Raw genomic sequence first — 22,515 nt, forward strand, 5'->3', positions numbered from 1 at the left:
TTTCTTTTTTTTTTTTTTTTAGTATCTATTTCATCTATTTCCACTCTGATCCTTATTTTCCCCTATGAGTTTTGTTTTTCTTTTTTTAGGTTCCTTTAGGTATGAGGTTAGATTGTTTATTTGAGGTTTTTCTTGTTTCCTGAAGTAGGCCGTATTGCTACAGACTTCCCTCTAAGAACTGCCTTTGTTGTGCCCTATAGATTTTGAAACACTGTGTTTCCATTTTCATTTGTCTCAATGTATTTTTTTATTTCCTCTTTGATTTTTTTCAGTGACCTATTGGTTGTTTAGTAGCATGTTGTTTAGACTCCACTTGTTTGTGTTTTTTCCAGTTTTTTATCTTATAGTTGATTTCTAGTCTCATAGGATTTTGGTCTGAAAAGAAGCTTGATATGATTTTAGTCTTCTTAAATTTATCGAGACTTGTGGCCTAACATGTGATCTATCCTGGAGAATGTTCCACGTGCACTTGAAAAGAATGTGTATCTTGCTGGTTTTGGGTGGAATGTTCTCTCTATATATATCTATTAAGTCAAGGTAGTATAATGTGTCATTTAAGGCCACTGTTTCCTTAAACACATTGTTTCCTTCTGTCTGGATGATCTATCCATTGATATAAGTGGGGTGTTAAAGTCCTTACTATTATTATATTACTGTCAGTATCTCCTCATGTCTGTTAATATTTGCTTTATGTATTTAGCTTTTCCTATGTGGGGTACACATACATTTACAAGTGTTAAATCTTCTTGTTGGATTGATCTCTTTATCATTATGTAATGCACTTCTTTGTCTTTTGTTACAGTCTTTGATTTAAAGTCTTTTTTTTTTAACATCTTTATTGGAGTATGATTGCTTTACAATGGTGTGTTAGTTTCTGCTGTATAACAAAGTGAATCAGCTATATGTATACATATATCCCCGTATCCCCTCCCTCTTGCGTCTCCCTCCTACCCTCCCTATCCCACCCCTCTAGGTGGTCACAAAGCACCGAGCTGATCTCCCTGTGCTATGCAGCTGCTTCTCACTAGCTATCTATTTTACATTTGGTAGTGTATATATGTCAGTGCTCCTCTCTCACTTCGTCCCAGCTTACCCTTCCCCCTCCCCGTGTCCTCTCTACGTCTGCGTCTTTATTCCTGTCCTGCCCCTAGGTTCATTAGAACCTTTTTTTTTTTTTTTTTTAGATTCCATATATATGTGTTAGCATTCAGTATTTGCTCTTTTCTTTCTGACTTACTTCACTCTGTATGACAGACTCTAGGTCCATCCACCTCACTACAAATAACTCAATTTCATTTCTTTTTATGGCTGAGTAATATTCCATTGTATATATGTGCCACATCTTCTTTATCCATTCATCTGTCGATGGACACTTAGGTTGCTTCCATGTCCTGGCTATTGTAAATAGTGCCGCAGTGAACATTGTGGTACATGTGAAGTCTGTTTTGTCTGATATAAATATTACTACCCCAGCTTTCTTTTCATTTTCATTTGCATATAATATCTTTTTCCATCCTCTCACTTTCAATTTCTGTGCGTCTTTAGATCTGAAGTGAGTCTCTTGTAGGTAGCATATGTATGGGTCTTGCTTTTTTATCCATTCAGCCACCTTATGTCTTTTGATTGGAGCATTTAGTCCATTTTCATTTAAAGTAACTTTTGATGGTTATGTACTTACTGCCTTTTTGTTAATTGTTTTCTGGTTATTTTTGTTTTTCTCCGTTCCTTTCCTCTTCTCTTGCTCTCTAGTGATTTAATGACTTTCTTGAGTGTTATGTTTGTACAGTAAGTCCCCTACATATGAACGAGTTCCGTTCTGAGAACACGTTCATAAGTCCAATTTGATCATAAGTCAAACAGTTAGCCTAGGTACACAACTAACACAATTGGCTATATAGTATTGTACTGTAATAGGTTTATAATATTAATACACAAATAAAAAACAAACACAAAAAATGAAACATTTTTAATCTTACAATACTTTGAAAAGTACAGTAGTGCAGTATAATGGCTGGCCTACAGGGGCTGGCATCGAGTGAACAGGCAAGAAGAGTTACTGACTGGAGGAGGGAGCGGAGGTGGGAGATGGTAGAGCTGAAGGATCATCAGCTAGAAGATGGAGGGCAAGCTGCTATTTTACTCACGCCTGACATTGATGGAACGCATGTTTGCATCTTTGAAAGTTCACAACTTGAAGGTTCACATGTAGGGGACTTAGTGTATTCCTTTCTCTTTGTTTTTTGAGTTTACCTAGTATTGTTTTATGATTTGTGGTTACCATGAGGTTATTATATAACAACCTGGTATACAGCAATCTATTTTAAGTTAATGGTTGCTTAAGTTTGAGCACATTCTAAAAGCACTACATATTTACTCCCTACCCCCATGTTTTATGTTTTTGATGTCATCTTTAACATCTTTCTGTTTTGTGTATCTCTTAACTAATTATTGTAGATATATAGGATTTTACTAGTTTTGTCTTTTAACCTTCATAGTACCTATATAGGTGGTTGATCCACTACTTTTACCATATGTTTGCCTTTATAGTGAGATTTTTTTTTTCATAATTTTTATATTTCTACTTATAGTTTTGTGTTTTCTGTTTAAAGAGGTTCCTTTAACATTTCTTGTTAGGTCAGTTTAGTGGTGATGAACTCCTTTAGTTTTTGCTTATCTGGGAAACTCTTTATCTCTCCTTCAATTCTGAATGAGAGCCTTGCCAGAGGGAATATTCTTGGTTGTAAGGGTTTTTCTTCCTTTCAGTACTTTGAATATCTTGTGCCACTCCCTTCTGGTATGTAAAGTTTCTGCTGAAAAGTCAGCTGATCATCTTCTGGGGCTCCTCCATATGTAACTAGTTGTTTTTCTCTTGCTGCTTTTAAGATTCTCTATTTAACTTTTTTTAAAAAATAAATTTATTTATTTAGTTAGTTAGTTATTTAGTTTTGGCTGTGTTGGGTCTTTGTTGCTGTGCGCGGGCTTTCTCTAGTTGCAGTGAGTGGGGGCTACTCTTCATTGCGGTGCACAGGCTTCTCATTGCGGTGGCTTCTCTTGTTGCAGAGCACGGGCTTTAGGCGCGCAGGCTTCAGTGGTTGTGGCACATGGGCTCAGTAGTTGTGGCATATGGGCTCTAGAGCGCAGGCTCAGTAGTTGTGGCACATGAGCTTAGTTGCTCTGTGGCATGTGGGATCTGCCTGGGCCAGGGCTCAAACCCGTGTCCCTTGCATTGGCAGGCGGATTCTTAACCACTGTGCCACCAGGGAAGCCCTCTATTTAACTTTTGACTTCAATTATAATGTGTCTTGGTGTGGGTCTTTTGGGGTTCATCTTGTTTGGGACTTTTTGTGATTCCTGGACTTGGATGTATGTTTCCTTTGCCAGGTTCGGAAAGTTTTCAGCCATTATTTCTTCAAAGAGATTTTCTGTCCCTGTCCCTCTCTCTTCTCCTTCAGGGACCCCTATAATGTGAATGTTAGTACACTTGATGTTGTCACAGAGGTCCCTTAAACTATCCTTATTTTTCTTGTTTCTTTTTTCTTTTTGCTTTTCCATTTGGATGATTTTCATTAGCCTGTCTTCCAGATTGCTGATCTGTTCTTCTGTATCATCTAATCTGCATTTGGTTTCCTCTAGTGTATTTCTCATTTTTGTTATTTTATTCAGCTCTGATTGGTTCTTTTTTATATTTTCTGTCTCTTTGTAGAAGTTCTCACTGTGTCCTTCCATTCTTCTCCTGAGTTCAGAGAGCATTTTTATGACCCTTAGTTTGAATGCTTTATCTGGAAGATTGATTGTCTCCATTTCATTTAGTTCTTTTTCTGAGGTTTTGTCCTGTTCTATCATTTGGGACATATTTCTTTGTCTCCTCATTTGGCCTAACCCTCTGTTTGTTTCTATGTATTAGGTAGATCATCTACATTTTCTGTTCTTGATAGAGTGGCTAAGTATAGAAGGTGTCCTGTGAGGCCCAGTAGTATGGTTCCCCCTGGTCACCAGAGCTAGGTGCTCCAGGAGTGTCTCCTGTGTGGGTTGCATGTGCCCTTTTGCTATGGCTGGGCCATGCTTTCTGCAGGTGTGCTAGGGGGTAGGGTTGGTTCCCAGTGCAGCTGGCTGTAATTGGGGACTGCATTAGATTAGCACTAGCTGGGTAGAATCCGCAGGTGAACCCAGGGCAGGTTGAGTGATGCTAGTAAATTAGATGGAGAGAGTCAGAACTGGTGACCGCCTGGGAATTCCCTGGCAGTCCAGTGGTTAGGACTCAGTGCTTTCACTGCTGTGGCCTGGGTTAGATCCCTGGTCAGGGAACTGAGATCCTGCAAGCTGTGTGGCACAGGCAAAAAAAAAACTGGTGCCTGCCAGTGCCTGGCCACCTAGGTAGAGAGGGAGACAAAGAAAAAAAAATTTTTTAGTGGCACTCGCCAGCTCCTCAGTACCTCTTGGTGACACACCTTAATATTAGTCAATGAATCTCCTTCACATATGATCAGGCACTTTTCAAACTGCTGTCTGTGTGCCGGGACCTGGAGTGAGTGAGTTTTTGTGCACAGCCTTTTAGAGTGGATTCTCAATTCTCTGCAGCCCTCTGGCTCTCTCTTGGATGTAAGCCCTGCTGGTTTCCAAGCCAGGCATTATGGGGGTTCATCTTCCTGATGCATGTCCCCTGGGCTGGGGAGCCCAAAGTGGGGTTCAGAGCCGACCTCTGAGGCTGTGAAATCCCTCCTGCCTGTGGTCCACAGCACTGGGGGTGTAGGTCCCTGCCAGACCGTGTCTCTGCCCCTCCTACTTGTCTCAGTGTGGCTTTTTTTTCCCTTTTATCCCTAGTTATGGAAAATCTTCTCCCCTAGTCTTTCAGTCATTCTCAGAGATAGTTGCTCTCTATGCAGTTGTAATTTTCCTGTCCCTGGGAGGAGAGAGCCCAACGTCTTCCTACTGTGCCATCTTGTCCTGCCTCCTCACTTTAGTCTTTTTGACTCTAGAGGAGTCTGTGGCCCTTTTTCTTTCTTTTATGATACTGATTTTGGAAGGGTCCAAGCCAGTTGTCTTATAGTATGTCGTATACTCTCAATTTGTTGGGTATTTTCTTTGCAGTGTTAACTTACACTTATGTCCCATAAACTGGAAGTTAGGTCTAGAGGTTTAATTAGATTCAGGTTAAACAAAGAAGCCATAATTCTTAATTGCCTGCAGGGATAGTTACGATCCTTATGGTAGCTGTTCCTGTGGTGATAGGTTCTTTTTGATTCCTTTGACAGATGTTAATGTTCGTGTGTCAAGTCTCACACTATTGGGGGCCATAGTGTCCACTCATGCACCTTTACCTGAAGTCCAGCTACTTTTACAACAGCCCTGTTCTTCTGGACTCAGCAATAGCAATTCAGCCACTCCTCACGTCAGTCCTCCTGATTGGTGGAAGAAAACGCCTTCAGGACCCTTTCTGGAAGAAGCCCCAGTTAGCTCGCCAAAGGTGTCTTCAGAGCCCTGCTGGCTCATTCGACTTTGCATTTCCATTGTTGTTCTGCCCAAGGAAGATGCCTGTTCAGGTAGCGATGCTGGCTCCACAGGAGGAAGCACCTATGAGCCATTCCCCTTGCGACTGGAGGCCTTACAGGTAGGAGGTTTCATTTCCTCATCTCTGAAATGGAAGTAATCATTCTTTCTTCATGGGGTGATTACTTCCTGAGGAGTAAGTCTGTGAAAATAAGGTCAAACCAAGCCATGTGTCATTGGTGTTAGTGGGAGTTGTGTGTGAATTCACACTTTAGGTGTGAATGCTTTGTTTGTTGTTTTGTTTTGGGGGGTAGGTGGGGGGGGATTGGTTGTAAAATATCACATTCGTCCCCTTTTGTTGCAAGCCATTTTAGTCACCTCATGTATTATATGGCAGGTCAGTATAATAGATTATATAATAATTCTGAAAGAAGTTGTAGAGTTAATCTTTGATTTCTGCATCTGAAAGCTAAATAAATGTTTAATATTCTATAAACTTCTCTTTGGTCTTATATCTGCTTAGAGGCAACAAAGTATTTGCTCCTTCAAAGGAAGAAAACCACCCTAGATTAAAGTATTTGTTTTTCTGTAATATTTTAAAAATATTAAAGTATTTGTTTTTTCTGTACACCCTAAAGTATTTGTTTTTTGGTCCTAGAGTCTGCTAATTATCTGGTTAATATTGAACATGTCCTTTAACCTCTTTAACCTTTAACTTTTTCAGTCTTAGTTTCTTCAGCTGAAATACTCAATAAATACCTACCAGTAGATAAATTGTTCCCAGGCTTAAGTGTGATAATATTGATAATCTAAATGAAACACATTTTGTAAGTTATAAAGCACCATAAAATTTTATGATATACTTAATTGAAGATTATGGTTGTTCTTCATTTCATTAACATCAGATTTCAGCCCCTTGTTGAATGTGAGTGATTTCTGAAATATTGAAATACTTCTGGATATTGCAGTCCTGCATTCAGGTCTTGGGGTTAATCCCTTGTTTTCTTTGCAGGTGTTGGCTCATCTGGCAAGGGGCTACTTTTCAATGACTCAGGTCTACTTGATGGAGCTTGGAGAGGTGATTTGCAAGTGCCTGGGGGAGGCAGATCCGTCTGTCCAGCTTCATGGAGCAAAGGTAATTTTCACTAAAAGCCCTGTGCTTCAGGGAGCACAGCTTGGTGCTCTGTGGTGACCTAGATGGGTGGATTGGGGGGGTGGGACGGGTATCCAGGAGGGGATATATGTAGACATATAGATGATTTGCTTGGTTGTACAGTGGAAACTGACACAACATTGTACAGCAGCTATACCCCAATTTTAAAGAAGAAAAAAAAAGCTGTGTGCTTCTTTCTTCTCTTCCTTTTATGTTCTTCCCTCTGCTGCATGTCCATCAATTCTGAGTTTCTTTAGGAGGCTTCAGGTAGGGAAGTGATATCAGTACCTTCCTCTATTTTCAGCTCTACATGTAAACCCAAAGAATTGATTTGGTAATAAATTAACAATATATACTTGGTGATTTTGCTCCTGGAAAGAATGCCTCTGAGATAGGAGTTACTGAGAAAAGAAAGAAAATCAGTTGGAAATTACTTTTCCCCTTGATTTGAGGTAATCTCCAAACTGAAGTGGCTTTTTACCTCCATGGTTCTAATACTCATCTCTGATAATCTATTTCTTTTATCTTGGCAGCTTCTGGAAGAACTGGGTACAGGCTTAATACAACAATATAAACCAGATTCTTCCATAGCACCTGATCAGAGAGTGCCAGTCACCTTGGTAAGTAAATGTATATTCATGGTTTTCTCTTTTCTTAGTGCTTCAGTCAGTTTTATTTTGAGGCTCAGTGATAAAGTGGTGTAGAGTATGGTTTTTTCCAATATCAGAAATTATGGTTTATAATCTCGGATGAATAGGTTTTATTTGCATTTCAGTTTATTTGCTGTTCAGTGTGTGGTAAGATTATGTGGAACATACAGCCAGCAATGGAAGAACCAGTTCTTGGGGAGTTTTTTTTCCCCACAAAACCTAGTTTGGTTACACAGTGTGCCCAAGAGACAGACTAGAATGGTGGGAAGAGCCCAAGATTTGGAATCAGAAGGCATGGGATTAAACCACTTAATGAATATGTGGCTATGAACGTAGTTTCCTTGTTGTAAAGAGGAGTAAAAATCCTTAACTCACTGGACTTTTGGAAGATTGAATGAGATGTGAAGACTCTGGCAAATAGTAGATGCTCAGTGAGTCTTAATTCCCTTAGTCCCTCCCTGCCAGGCCCCTCCCCCTTATTCCCATTCAGTTCTGTGGTCTGAGCTTGTGTGTGTTGCCCCACACTGTGCCAGTTATTCTTTGGAGGAGGAACATGTGAGCCCACAAAAAAAACCTTCTACTTAGAGCCAAAAACCAAATCAACTCAACATTAGGGATGTTTTCTCCCTCTGCCCTCCTCATCCTGCCTATTCTTTTTCTTTTCACAATTTCCATCACCCTAGATGGAATGCTAGAATTAAGAATGTCTAGCTCGGGCTTCCCTGGTGGCGCAATGGTTAAGAATCTGCCTGCTAATGCAGAGGACACGGGTTCGAGCCCTGGTCCGGGAAGATCCCACATGCCGCGGAGCAACTAAGCCCGTGCACCACAGCTACTGAGTCCGTGCTCTAGAGCCCGTGAGCCACAACTACTGAAGCCCGCGCGCCTAGAGCCCGTGCTCCGCAACAAGAGAAGCCACCACGAGACGCCCCCGCTCGCCGCAACTAGAGAAAGCCCATGCGCAACAATGAAGATGCAATGCAGCCAAAAATAAATAAATTTCAAAAAAAGAATGTCTAGCTCTAGTCCCTTCCCTAGACTGCCACTAAAACTGAAATGTCACTGTTTGCAGGGAGTTGAGTTGCGCTTTGCTATCAGACAGACCTGGGTTTAATCCAGACTTCTCCCCTTGTTCCAAGTGACTTTGAGCAAGACTCTTAACTGTTCGCACTTAAGTGTTGTTTCATATGTAAAAAAGGGATATACTTTCTGTATTACTAATCTGTTGAGTGATAAATTATCCTAAACACTTTGCAGCTTAAAACCATATCCTACATTTATTCTCTCACATAGTTTCTGTGGACCAGGAATTGAGGGCAGCTTACCTGATGGTTCTGGCTCAGGTCTCATGAGGCTGCAGCCAGGATGCTGGCAGGGACTGCAGTCAGCCAAATTTGATGGGGGTTGGAGGAGCTCCTTCCAAGGTGGCCCGATCACTCGCATACCTTGCAAGTTAGCGCTGGCTGATGGCAGATCTCACTCAGTTCCTTCCCATGAGGACCTCTCCAGAGGGCTGCGCGAGTGTTCTCCTGACAAGGCAGCTGGTCTCCCTTCTAGCAAATGAATCGAGACTGGGCAAAACAGAGCTGTAGGATTTTTATAACCTAGTTTCGGAAGTTCTGCACTGTCATTCCCACAATACCCCATTAGTTACACAGGTCAGCCTTAGTCAGTGTGGGAGGGGATGGCCTCCTGAACATTAGGAGGTGAGATTCATTGTGGGCCATGTTGGAGGCTGGCAACCACACCTGTCCACATTCTTCTGGTTTGGGGCAGGAGGACCCAGATTGGGTGCCCAGGAGCTAGGATTGTGGGGTGAAAGAATTGGTGTGTGAGTGCATGGCAAAACTGAGGACTAAGTCCATGGGGCAGGAAATGGAGACACCAAAACCCCAGACAGATTTGCACATGGGGCATGAAATCCCAGGGTTTTTATAAAGCATGGAAAGGAGACTGTTAAAGGTACTCTGCAGATGCCTACCTTGAGGGGCATTGAAGTGAGAAAATTCTTCAAAGTGCTGAAAACAGAGCCTGTTGTTCAATTTAAGAATCTCCACTGTGCATCTGGCACTGTGCTAGGGACTTTACACACAGTCTTACATTTTATTATCACACAAACTCTGCCAAGTAATCTCTTTGTCCTGTTTTACTGAAGAGGAACCAAAGCTTAGACCGGTTCAGTGACTTGCCTGAGGCTGCAGAGACAGGAAGCAGAAGCTGAAGGGCTAACTCCACCCCAGCTCCTCCTCTGGATCCCGTGCTCCTTGTACTCGGGCACATGGCCTCTGGGCTGCTCTGGGACCCCGACCCTTGTGCTCTCGAGGTTTGAAAGAGCCCTGGCTGGGTGTCATTTTTTTTTTTTTTTTAAACAAATTAGATTTTTTTTTTTAACATATTAGGTTTTTTTGTTTTTTTAAAGATCAAATTTATAGAGAGAATGTTTTGCTTATCTCTTTTAAATTTTATTTATTTATTTATTTATGGCTGTGTTGGGTCTTCGTTTCTGTGCGAGGGCTTTCTCCAGTTGTGGCAAGTGGGGGCCACTCTTCATCGCAGTGCGCGGGCCTCTCACTATCGCGGCCTCTCCTGTTGCGGAGCACAGGCTCCAGACGCACAGGCTCAGTAATTGTGGCTCACGGGCCCAGCTGCTCCGCGGCATGTGGGATCTTCTGGGACCAGGGCTCGAACCCGTGTCCCCTGCATTGGCAGGCGGATTCTCAACCACTGCGCCACCAGGGAAGCCCTGGCTGGGTGTCATTTGATGTGATTCTCGACCAGCTCTGCTACCCACTAGCAAGTTACGTTATCTCTCTCTGCCTCAGTTTCCTGGTGTGAAAATGGAGATAAGGATATATTCTTCATTTAGTTGGTCTGAAGATTAAAATGAGTTGATATGTGTAAAACACTTAGAACAGTGCCTGGCGTGTGGGAAGCTCTCTGAAAAACAGCTGCTGCTGCTGTTATTGCTATCCTCATCCTCATCTTCCTCCCCATTATTATCATCACTATTGCTGCCTTACTGTACCAGACTGTAGTTTCCTAATGGATGAAATGGAAGCATTTAATCAGTTGTTTTCTAAAGTTCCTTTCATTGCTGTGGAAGAAGTACTAGTAAAAGTATTTACAGTAAGCTACTACTTTAAGGAAAAACTTCTCATCACTGTGGTTACTCGTGATGGTCTTAGCGTCGAGCTGGTCCCACTGTTGTCTCTTGGGCTGCAGTTGTAACCGTGCCTCTGTTCCAGGTGGTGATGTTCTGGACTGTGATGCTGAACGGTCCTTTACCCAGAGCCCTGCAGAATTCAGAGCATCCGACTCTGCAGGCGAGCGCCTGTGATGCCCTGTCTTCCATCTTGCCGGAAGCCTTCAGCAGTCTGCTGGTAACCTTAGCGGTGTTTTATCATCTTTAATTTGTGACGCTGAGCATGAGAGCTTGAGTTTGATTTTGACTGTTTTTCATTTTGCACCAGTATTCAACATTATCTCTGAGGAAAAGGTGCATGTTCTACTTGAGTGTAGGGTGAGGGCAGTGGGGAGCAGCACTGACATCTTAATGTCTCAGAGGAGCTTTTACTCCCTGTGCTTAGAAGGCGGGGGGAGAGAAGTGAAAGTAGCAGTGGCTTTGAAGTCAGATTTCAGAAAGATTTCAAATCCAAAAGTTAGAAAATCCTAGCTCTTTGGATTTAAATCCTAGCTGGTTTAAATTTCAGCTCTTCTACCTTCTAGCTCTTTGGTTATCTTAACTTCTCTAAAAATTAGTTTTATCACCTATAAAATGTAAATGATGTGAGTAATAACATGAAGCATGTAAAAACGCCTAGCTTGGTGCCCAACACACATAGTGTTCAGACTGCTACTTCCTTTAATCCTTAATGGCATTTGCATCCATTCTTATTTATGTAAATTAGTTTTTATAAGGAAGGCAGCTTGACTAAAGTAGGAGAATAAAATGACCTGACTCACGATGGTAGAGGTTAAATGTAATCACGATGCTGTGTGTACCCCTGCCCCGAGTGGGTACTCAGATGATAACTGGATCTGAGTTGAACCTTTGTTCTCTGCCAAGTTAACCTCAAGGGCTCAGTTGTGGTCAACTCCTGAATGTGGATTCAACACAGGTGTGTCACAGTCACTTGTCGAAGGCATCGGTTCATGGCTGTTTCATTCGCACTTTTCCTTGGCCAACCTTTCTCATTGCAGAGTGACAGGCAGATCCTGTGCATCACCATGCTGCTGGGGCTGAACGACAGCAAGAACCGTTTAGTGAAAGCTGCGACCTCTCGGGCCCTTGGGGTCTACGTGCTTTTTCCTTGTCTCAGACAGGTCAGAGTGAGCCTGTGTAGCTCCACTGTGCCTCTTTATAGTCCATTTTCTTACTCTCTTTGGTGGATATAGAGCTCCTGAGTTGGACAGTAAAGGAAATTAAATTGCTTTGTAATCTGGTTTCCTTAATTGCTACTAAAATATGCTACTGCCTGTAGTTCATTTGTTTTTAACGATTTTGTCCACTGGCCAGGACCCTCGAACAGTAAATGTTTAAATCAGTGGATAATTGGAAAAAATGAAATGGGACATTACCATACGATACTAATAATTTAGAAAGCTAATAGAGTTTTTACTAAGAAGGAAATAAATTTCTCCTTCACTCTTACTTGTGACCTTTATCTCTCTGAGAAGTGTGTAAGTGAACAGGATGTGTTTTGGAAATGTGTTTCATTGTCCACATCTCTTCCTGAGGAGGAAATCAAGCCAAGCTCAGAATTCATAGACAGTTGTCGCAGGCCGAGTTATAAGATGTTCACAAGAGCAAAATCTATAGGCTCCTTGGGTGTGCATGGCACATACCAGAATTGTGGGAGACCTTCCCCTGGGATTTTAATGAGTGTCCAAATTGTAATATAGAAGAAGAAGAGTAAATAGATTGAGTAAAGGAATTTTGATTTCCAAATAAAGATTTGTGGTAAAGGCTTACAGCTTTATCTGCAAATAAATTTGAGAATTTTCAAGGTAGCAGTGTGAACTCCTAAAGTGACTACAGTGTTTTGTTTTGTTTATCTTACAGGATGTCATATTTGTTGCAGACACAGCAAATGCAATATTGATGTCACTTCAAGACAAGTCTCTTAATGTCCGGGCCAAAGCAGCCTGGTCCCTAGGCAACCTGACAGACACTCTGATTGTCAACATGTAGGTGACTCAGCTCATTTCTCCTGGGTGACTTCCAAGCCTAAGGTCCCAAGAGGATATCTTTGAGCCCTATTATAAAACCAAAACCTTAGTAATGGTTGCCCTACTTTTTAAATATTGTATTTGTATTTTTTTAAGTAATATATTCACAGGTTAAAAAAAGAATTCAAACAGTACAAAGGGGTATGCAGTATAAAGCCTTTCTTCTACCTTAATCCCCTAGTTTCCCTCCCCAGAGGCGACTGCTTTATTCATACACAAGTGTCTTGCTTTTTGTCATTTAACTCTAACATATAACATGTATAAGCATTCTCCTGACTTCTACTGACTTTTTATAAATTGGTATTATTACACAGTCATCACTATGTGATGATTATTTCACCATTACCCTGTAAGTGAACATTCATGTTATTTTAGGCTTTTATATGCATTGAACATTTTCGTGCATGAAATCTCTCCATTTTGAGATATTCTTTTTGGTTACATCCAAAAGAATGTGGACCTACTAGGTCAAAAGGTATAAACTGTAAGTTCTTGGTATAATCTGAACAGATTTGTGGAGCTGTTTTTATAGTTATACTGAGTGAATATAATTTGTACATGTCTATATTTAACTGGGCTTTACCTTTTAACATGTTTTGCCTGCTTTGGGTGGGACAGGGAAACACCAGACCCAAGTTTCCAGGAAGAGTTCTCTGGCCTCCTGCTCTTGAAGATGCTGCGATCAGCTATAGAGGCATCCAAGGATAAAGACAAGGTAGACTGACAGCAAAACCTAATATTTTTCAGTTAGATACTTCGTGTATTATAGTTTTATCCCACCAAATTTATCCCTGTTCAGAGGAGATTGAGGGTGTACTCAGGGTATACAGTGTACACGCCACACTTGTACAGTTTCTTTCCTGTCTCATGAAAAATATCAGTACCATTTATTTTATTTTATTTTTTAAATTTATTTATTTTATTTATTTATTTTACTTATTTGTTTTTGGCTGCGTTGGGTGTTTGTCACTGCGCGCGGGCTTTCTCTAGTTGCGGTGAGTGGGGGCTACTCTTCGTTGCAGTGCGTGGGCTTCTCATTGCAGTGGCTTCTCTTGTTGCAGAGCACGGGCTCTAGGTGCACGGGCTTCAGTAGTTGTGGCTTGCGGGCTCTAGAGCGCAGGCTCAGTAGTTGTGGCACACGGGCTTAGTTGCTCCACGACTTGTGGGATCTTCCCGGACCAGGGCTCGAACCTGTGTCCCCTGCATTGGCAGGCAGATTCTTAACCACTGCGCCAGCAGGGAAGCCCGTCAGTGCCATTTGTAAGACTACTCCATGATATGTCCATGTAGCTGGTTTTTTCCAAAAATCTTTAAGTAGAATAGACAAGTCAGAAAGATGAGCAGCTTGGCTTTGACCATTCCCTGTTACACTATTAAGTTTTTAAAATGTAGACCTAAGCTTTAGGGTCAGGCAGACATGGTTCAAATCCTGGCTTGCCGGTTACTAGCTGAGTGACCTTTGGTGCATTATTTAACTTCTATGAAGGTGAATTTCTTCTGTAACGTGGAAGTCGTTACATATACCTCATTGGATTCCAAGATGCCTTTTTTTTTTCTTAACACCTTTATTGGAGTATAATTGCTTTACAGTGGTATGCTAATTTCTGCTGTATAACAGAGTGAATCAGCTATACATATACACTTATCCCCATTTCTCCTCCCTCTTGCGTCTCCCTCCCGCCCTCCCTATCCCACCCCTCTAGGTGGACACAAAGCACTGAGCTGATCTCCCTGTGCCATGCGGCTGCTTCCCACTAGCTATCTGTTTTACATTTGGTAGTGTATATATGTCCATGCCACTGTCTCACTTCGTCCCAGCTTACCCTTCCCCCTCCCCGTGTCCTCAAGTCCATTCTCTACATCTGCATCTTTATTCCTGTCCTGCCCCTAGGTTCTTCAGAACCTTTTTTTTTAGATTCCATGTATATGTGTTAGCATATAGTATATGTTTTTCTCTTTCTGACTTACTTCACTCTGTATGACAGTCTCTGGGTCCATCCACCTCACTGCAAATAGCTCAATTTCATTTCTTTTTATGGCTGAGTAATATTCCATTGTATATATGTGTCACATCTTCTTTATCCATTCATCTGTTGATGGACACTTAGGTTGCTTCCATGTCCTGGCTATTGTAAACAGTGCTGCAATGAACATTGTGGTACATGACTCTTTTTGAATTATGGTTTTCTCAGGGTATATGCCCAGTAGTGGGATTGCTGGGTCATATGGTAGTTCTGTTTTTAGTTTTTTAAGGAAACTCCATACTGTTCTCCATAGTGGCTGTATCAATTTACATTCCCACCAACAGTGCAAGAAGGTTCCCTTTTCTCCACACCCTCTCCAACATTTATTGTTTGTAGATTTTTTGATGATGGCCATTCTGACCGGTGTGAGGTGATACCTCATTGTAGTTTTGATTTGCATTTCTCTAATGATTAGTGATGCTGAGCATCCTTTCATGTGTTTGTTGGCAATCTGTATATCTTCTTTGGAGAAATGTCTGTTTAGGTCTTCTGCCCATTTTTGGATTGGGTTGTTTGTTTTTTTAATATTGAGCTGCATGAGCTGCTTGTATATTTTGGAGATTAATCCTTTGTCAGTTGCTTCGTTTGCAAATATTTTCTCCCATTCTGAGGGTTGTCTTTTCGTCTTGTTTATGGTTTCTTTTGCTGTGCAAAAGCTCTTAAGTTTCATTAGGTCCCATTTGTTTATTTTTGTTTTTATTTCCATTTCTCTAGGAGGTGGGTCAAAAAGGATCTTGCTGTGATTTATGTCATAGAGTGTTCTGCCTATGTTTTCCTCTAAGAGTTTGATAGTGTCTGGCCTTACATTTAGGTCTTTAATCCATTTTGAGTTTATTTTTGTATATGGTGTTAGGGAGTGTTCTAATTTCATTCTTTTACATGTAGCTGTCCAGTTTTCCCAGCACCACTTATTGAAGAGGCTGTCTTTTCTCCATTGTATATTCTTGCCTCCTTTATCAAAGATAAGGTGACCATATGTGCATGGGTTTATTTCTGGGCTTTCTATCCTGTTCCATTGACAAGATGCCTTTTTTTAATAGCACCTAGCATAGTACCTGACTGATAGCAAGTGCTTAATTTAGTACAGTGGTTCTGGGAAGCCCTACATCAGGCTAACTTAGTCAGAATTGGTTTTTAAAAAAGAAAGCTTCCCAGATGATTCTAGTATGCTGCAAAGGTTGAGACTCTAGTCTAGCAGAAAAGTATTGACTGGAATTATGAAACCTAGCTTTTCCTCCAAGCCTTGCTGCAAACCACCAGTGTCCTGTTGCCCCTGGGCCTTACACACTATCTCTATACAACAAGGAAAATGGACCTCTCTGAAGTCCAGCCTAACATTAAAAAAATCAGGGCAAGGAGCTCTGCAGAACCTCACCTCTCTGATGGCTCAGGACGTTAACCACACAAGACCTTGCCGAGTTCTAAGAACTTGCGCCTTTACAGGCTGCATTTTTCATTATCTCTCTTGCTTTAAGATGTCTTGGGCCTCCTGGGTTTTTTAAGTGGAAATTATACTTTCTGACACATGTCTTTAGCATGTTTTACGTTTGATTCTAGGTAAAAAGCAATGCAGTCCGGGCCCTTGGTAATTTGCTTCATTTTCTGCAACCATCTCATATAGAAAAACCCAGATTTGCTGAAATCGTTGAGGAGGCTATCCAGGCCCTAATTTCTACTGTTCTAATTGAGGCTGCCATGAAAGTCCGATGGAATGCTTGTTACGCAATGGGAAATGTATTTAAAAATTCTGCTCTTCCCTTAGGTAAGAACATCTCCCTCTTCTCTCTGGTGGAGGGCCTCTTTGGACAGCACACACCAGTGTGCATTGTTATTAAAGCCACAGTATTATTCATAATGTTTTAAAAAATGGAAACATACTGAACACCCCAGTTTAGGGGAAAGGTGAGATAAATCATGGTATATATATTCAGAGAGATACTTTGTTGCCACTTAAAATTAGGTTTACAAAAAGTTTCTGGTAATCTGGGAAAATACTTCTGATGTTAAGCAAATTAAAACAGGATATGAAAATTGTTTCTACAGTACGATCTCAATAAATGGGTAGAAAAAAGACTGAAAAGAAATTAGTCTAATTATTAACAGTGGTTGCCTCTGAATGGGATGATGAGTAGGATTTTATCTGCTTTCATTTTCTAAGTTTTTTACAGTGAGCATCTATCGTTTTAACAATCAGGAAAAAAGTGAAGGGGAAAACAGACCTGGGAGAAAGAGAGTATAAATGGGAAATTCCATATGCGCCCTTGGTACTGAAGTGGAATGCTGCATAGGGATCTGCCTCTGAGTAATGACATGCTGTGCACCTTGATAGATCATCAGTGGCTGACAGCTGCTTGGGTGTCTGGATCGCAGCCTCCAAATCCCAGTCGCTTGAATTGCCAGCATTTACCTTACGTATTTGTCTCTGTGACAAGATTTGAAACATAAGTGTGTGTTCCTGGAGAGGTGAAGCCATTCTGGACCAGCAGACCCTGCATCACGTTAGGGAAATCTGGCTCTGCTCCCCTTTACTGCCAAGAGCGTCCAGGCAGACCAGTCAGCCGGGAGCCAGTGGAGATGTAGCCTCGTGGCTTTTTCCACTGAGGAAACAGCCTGAAGTAACCTTTGGGGTTGGAGCTCACGGAAGCTGGGTATCTGCTGCCTGTCTTCAGAGACATCAGAGAGGTTGGGAAGGGCTGGGAGCATTAGGGAAGCTGCCTTCTACTCTGCTGCCCACCTTGAGGACTGAGAACTCCCGAAATGGAGTAAGTGGTAACTCTGACGAGGAATAAAACTGGCCGATTTCCTGGGGCCAACAGGAAGCGAGAGGAGCCAGGAATCTAGGCATCATCTTCTCAATATTAGAAAATTGAGCCTTCAGTTAATCTGAGTCCTCTGTTCCCCAGTCACTGCCTAGACAGTATTTTCTTTTTCTTTGCAATAAAATGCATGACTTGCTTTGTCCAGAGCAGAGTCTAGATGCTAATCTGGCTGGTGAAATGGCCTTTTGCCAGCATGAGCAGGGCTGGGCATACAGTTGTGCACTTTGCGCACTGCTCAGAAGCACCCAGCCGAGAGGACAGGTGGGGCTGCAGTTCAGTCCCTGCTCCTCCCACCAAGCCTTAACCCCTCAGACGAGCATCTTCCCAGAGAAGGAGCCTCTTTCTAAGTCACCAAAGTTCCTATTCAGGATAGCAGAGGTCCTGAGCACATGTCATGCTCATCTAGGGAAAGGGAGAGCTTTGGGAGCTGGTACTTGGCCACTTACCTAGGATCCCATAGTCACTCACCACCCGGATCTTGTAGGATTATTGTGAGAATTAAATGAAAACATAAAATGACTAACTTGAGCACTAGTGTATGTGCTTCCTTCTACCCCTCTCCCTCTCACCCCACTTATTTTTAAACCTTCATTTGCTTTAATGACTATGGATTCTTTCTAGGAACAGCCCTGTGGACCTCCCAGGCCTACAATGCCCTGACATCAGTTGTGACGTCATGCAAGAACTTCAAAGTGCGCATCAGATCTGCCGCTGCCCTTTCCGTCCCGGGCAAGAGAGAGCACTATGGGTCTGTTGACCAGTACGCTCAGATCTGGAATGCATTGATCACTGCCTTACAGAAGAGTGAAGACACCACAGACTTCTTGGAATTCAAGTACTGTGCTAGCCTACGGACCCAAATCTGCCAGGCACTGATTCACCTCTTGAGTTTGGCCAGCGCCTCAGACCTGTCCTGCATCAAAGAAACCCTTGAATTGAATGGGGACATGGTCCAGTCCTATATCCTACAGTTTTTAAAATCAGGAACAGAGAGAGATGACACTGGAGCACCCCACAGCCCGCAGGAAAGAGACCAGATGGTCAAAACAGCCCTGGAGCACATAAGCAGTGTCCAGGCACTGGCTGGCGACACATCCAAAAGGGCCATCATGGGCTTTTTAGAAGATATCCTGACCGTTTATTTCGACCCATCTGGATCACAAGTAGCACTCTTAGGATTAACAAATTGGTGAATATTTTACCGGACCTTCCAGGTGTCAAGTGATGACAGGAAGACCTGAGCTTGAGCATCAGATGTGTGGGATTTAATCTTCGGGGCAGAAACAGTCCTTTCACTATTTATTTAGATTGAGTTAGCAGCTATTTAAATTTTTCTCAAAGGGCTCAGCCACTTTAGAGAGTGGTTTCACTGTGTTGGCCATGGCCATGGTTGTTGGAACCTCTGACCTGTGCACGCAGGAGCCAAGGAGTTGGGTTGTCGTGTGGGCTGAGCAGACTGGGGGGTTGTAAAGAGTGTTTAGTCTCAGAAGAGTATTTTAAAAAAAGCAAAAGATTTAGGAGTTAGAATGTTGTATATTGTGTCTCTGGGAATTGTTTTTCTTTTATAATAAACTAATGTAAAGCAGTGTGCCCATAATCTATCATTTTTATCAAGTTGCTTTTATAGAAAGCTGCGAGCAGAGCTGCTGTTCAGCCAGTTCGTTCTGGTACAGCTGCATCAGTTGCTAAAATACTGAGACGGTTCCTCACAGGTTAATAAATAGCGGTTGCACTGAGCTCCCCAAGTGGCAACCCTGGAAGCCCCCTCCACGCCTTCCCTCAAGCCTGTAAAGAGTGAACTGGCACGCAAGGGCCTCTGGCCTAGGCCCGTGTCCATTTCACCCTGGCCGTGACATCAGCTTCTATCTGAATTTCCTAATGCCCTTTAGGAGAATATGGTCCCATATGCTAAATTTATGGTGGTTTTGCCACTTTTGGATTTGTGCCTTAAAAAAGGATTATTTGTTTAATTTAGATGATTACAAAGAAAGGTTTTTAAGTTATACTTTGATAATGCCCAAGTAGTTATAAAAAGTAATTTCTCACTGAAAAATTATTGACATTTAAATTTTGCGTACATCTCTTGACCACCAACAATTTATTGGAAATGATTTCAGTCAGGAATTTAGAGATATATAATAAAAGATTCCACACTTATACTTGATATGGGATAAATAAGAATCAAGATACATAGAGTGGGTTTTGGCAATATATTATTTAACTATGGTTATTTAGCTTAAAATACATATTTCACAGCATACATATGTCCTCAGTTTTTCTTCTTTGCCCTTAAGTTACTCTTCTCCCTCTGTGCTGTTGTATGTTCAGAAAATACTGTTTAGGCAAAGACTAGGGGACACAGTGCTCAGATAGCTGAAGGCTCACTTTTCTGTTGGTAGAGTACAAGTTTCCAAAGAATGAGACGACCAGCACAGTAAAAACTACCATATAGAACATTCTTTAGACTTGCTTTTCTTTGGAGATGATTCTGGACACGATTTTTTATAGAGGCCATGGAACTGAGTTGAACCTGTACTGACGCTGCAATGAATCTTAGGACTTCCTTCTCTTGAAGGAATATATTCTTAGTAGCAGCTTATTTGCTTGTTGTTTTCATGAAAGTAAAAATGGGGCATATATAACTTATTCCTGGTTCTTTGGGCTTTCACTGGTGGGTTCCTTGATAAAATATCTGTGAAGTGACTTTGAATGGTTTTACTTGATGATTCACTCTTATCCTTTGCTTATCTTGAATAAAATCTGATTTTTTTCTTTCTAAACCTTTTGCTTCCATTAAGGTGTCCAGGTTTCTGAAAACAGATGTTAATATTCGTATGCAGGGGAAAAGCAAGGGTAAGCACTTCTAGAAATTCCATAATGCAGGGTGTGGGCTTCCGTCCCAATGGGATGCTGATTCTCTTCTCCCTGTGGCTTTGTGGGTGTACACCTGGGCCAGGGACTCCTCTCAGACACCTGGGCTGGGGCCTCAGTAAAGCTGCCATCATGAAAGGAAGCCACTCAGAGAATAAAGGGCCAGAACTATTTGATGCAGAAACAGTAGGAAGTCTGGCTCTTATACAGAATTCTAATTCAGAATGCCAAATTCTGAACTTTCTTTTGACATTCCAAAGAAAAATTTGGAGGCGTCAGCTTGGCACAGATGTCTAGAGCCTTTATTCATTGAACTGACAGCATTAGGAAACATCACTTATATTTGAACCTTTCCTGTGAAACCCGCTAATTCCTGCCCACTTCTAGAACCCGAGGAAGACGCACACTGTAACCTCTTTTGTAGAATTAGTTAATGGTAGAGCCAGTGCCCTAAGGTGATTAGAGGGTAGACAGAAACCTCCTATAGAACACCAGGGCAGCAAATTCCCTGATTTTGATATTTGTATGTGAATCCAGACGAGGAGCAGAACCTCACCAACGTAAGAGCTAAGTGAGTTCTAGTTAACTCCGGTTCATTCGGCCTTCACCTCATAAATATAGTGCAGCCTCTCTGGGGACATAATTCTAAACAGGAGCAGCTGTGTCAATGGAAAAAGCCCTTCCTTGAGAATTATTGCTCTGCAGTCTATTCTATGACCTACTAGGATTGACTGTAGGAACACAGGTATTTTTTAAATTTAGAAGTTCTGTTAACAAAATGTTATCGCATTGATAGGTCAAATAAGAAAACTCATAAAAATGGTCATTTTTATGGATACTGAAAGAGCACTTGATAAAAATGTCCTTTTCTGATCAAAAATCCTTTTAAAAAATAAAGAATAAAAAAAAAGATGCTTCGTTAACATCATAAAATATTTCTATCTTGACGGTGACTTTGCTAAAAAAGTCACAACCAAGACAAGCAAGCCTGTCATCACCACTGTTACCTAACATTGTGTAAGATTTGATGGTCAGTGTGATTAAATAAACCAAAAGTAGAATTTTCCAAGTTTTTTCAAAGAGAGGTTCCAAATTATCTTTATTTGTAAAACACCAGTCTGAGGGACAGAATTCACAAATAATTATTTGTAGAAAATCAACTCAGAAAATAATAGAATAAAAGTTCTGTAAGGTAGCTGGTTACAAAGTAAATATGCCAATATCAATAGCTCCTCTACATAACAATAACCAATAAGATTTTTTTATGTTAAAAAAAGATCCCATCACAATAGTAATAAAAAGAATAACATACCCAGGAATAAATCTAACCAAAGCCTATGCAAGGATTTTGTGAAAAAAATTTTAAAAATTTTTTGAAGGTCATTGAAGATGACATTAAAAAAAAAAAAATGAGAAGATATACCATGTTCCTAGATAGAAGGATCCTTTATTATAAAAAGACCATGTCTCTCTGAATCTATAAATTTAGCTCAAGTCCTATCAAAATCAAAAAAAATATTTTTAATGGCAAAATGATTCCAAAGTTCATCTGGAAAAATGAATGTAAAAATTCAAACCAAGGATTAGACTTCTAGCCACCACACTGCAGGGGAAAAGAGAATCTCTTCCTCAATTAGGGTGCCCTAAGGGAGCATTTTTCAGCCTTTGTAAATCCACGGCCCTGTTTGTTACATAAAAATCCATCTCTTATTCTCATTCCAGTCCTAGCCCACCCTGTCTCTCCCACTGCATGCAGCTGTAGTGCCTGGACTCGATGCATGGAGCAGCTATCTTGGAAAGGAAAGAATAACAGGAAGATCAGGGAAGGAAAGGAGAACTCCGAGTACCACCAAACTGGCAGTAAGTTTACTGTTTTTCCCACTCTGGTGTCTCCTGGCCTGGACTCCAGGCAGACAGCATCCTGGACCTGCATACCATGCAGGCAGAAGGAGCTCCCAGAGAAGCTGTCTATTCCTGGTCCTAGGATGGGGCAAGAGGGCCTATGTAAGTCAGAGAGAGTCAGGGAGATCCCTGTTTATTGCTGCTTCTCATCTCCCACCCCAGCCCCTCGGCAATCCCACTGCAGCAGAGGCTGTCACAGCCAGGCAGGTGCCTGAAACGTCAGGGAGGGGAACCCTTCTCTCTGACCAGAGGAAGTGTGGTCCCAACAGCAAGAGAGTGATGCCCATTGCTTTCTCTTGCTCTCTGGGTTTTCTCATTTGACCTCTTGATGTGATAATATTTTGTTAATAGAACTGTGACACCAGAGGGAAATTCAAAAC

At 41.6% G+C, this 22,515-nt stretch overlaps 1 protein-coding gene across 1 annotated transcript in view; it reads left to right on the forward strand.

Moving 5' to 3' along the window:
• HEATR6 (HEAT repeat containing 6) overlaps positions 1 to 19,375 on the forward strand; it is a 43,191-nt gene extending 23,816 nt beyond the window's left edge. The window contains exons 12-20 of the mRNA XM_061175957.1: positions 5,253 to 5,608; positions 6,500 to 6,622; positions 7,174 to 7,260; positions 10,536 to 10,670; positions 11,491 to 11,613; positions 12,353 to 12,477; positions 13,138 to 13,234; positions 16,101 to 16,305; positions 17,984 to 19,375. Coding sequence (XP_061031940.1) covers positions 5,253 to 5,608; positions 6,500 to 6,622; positions 7,174 to 7,260; positions 10,536 to 10,670; positions 11,491 to 11,613; positions 12,353 to 12,477; positions 13,138 to 13,234; positions 16,101 to 16,305; positions 17,984 to 18,555 — 1,823 coding nt within the window. The 3' untranslated portion in view covers positions 18,556 to 19,375. The remainder of the gene's footprint in view (positions 1 to 5,252; positions 5,609 to 6,499; positions 6,623 to 7,173; positions 7,261 to 10,535; positions 10,671 to 11,490; positions 11,614 to 12,352; positions 12,478 to 13,137; positions 13,235 to 16,100; positions 16,306 to 17,983) is intronic.
• Positions 19,376 to 22,515: the final 3,140 nt, after the last annotated feature.

This window comes from Eubalaena glacialis, chromosome 19, assembly GCF_028564815.1.
Source record: "Eubalaena glacialis isolate mEubGla1 chromosome 19, mEubGla1.1.hap2.+ XY, whole genome shotgun sequence".
Classification (NCBI taxonomy): Eukaryota; Metazoa; Chordata; class Mammalia; order Artiodactyla; family Balaenidae; genus Eubalaena; species Eubalaena glacialis.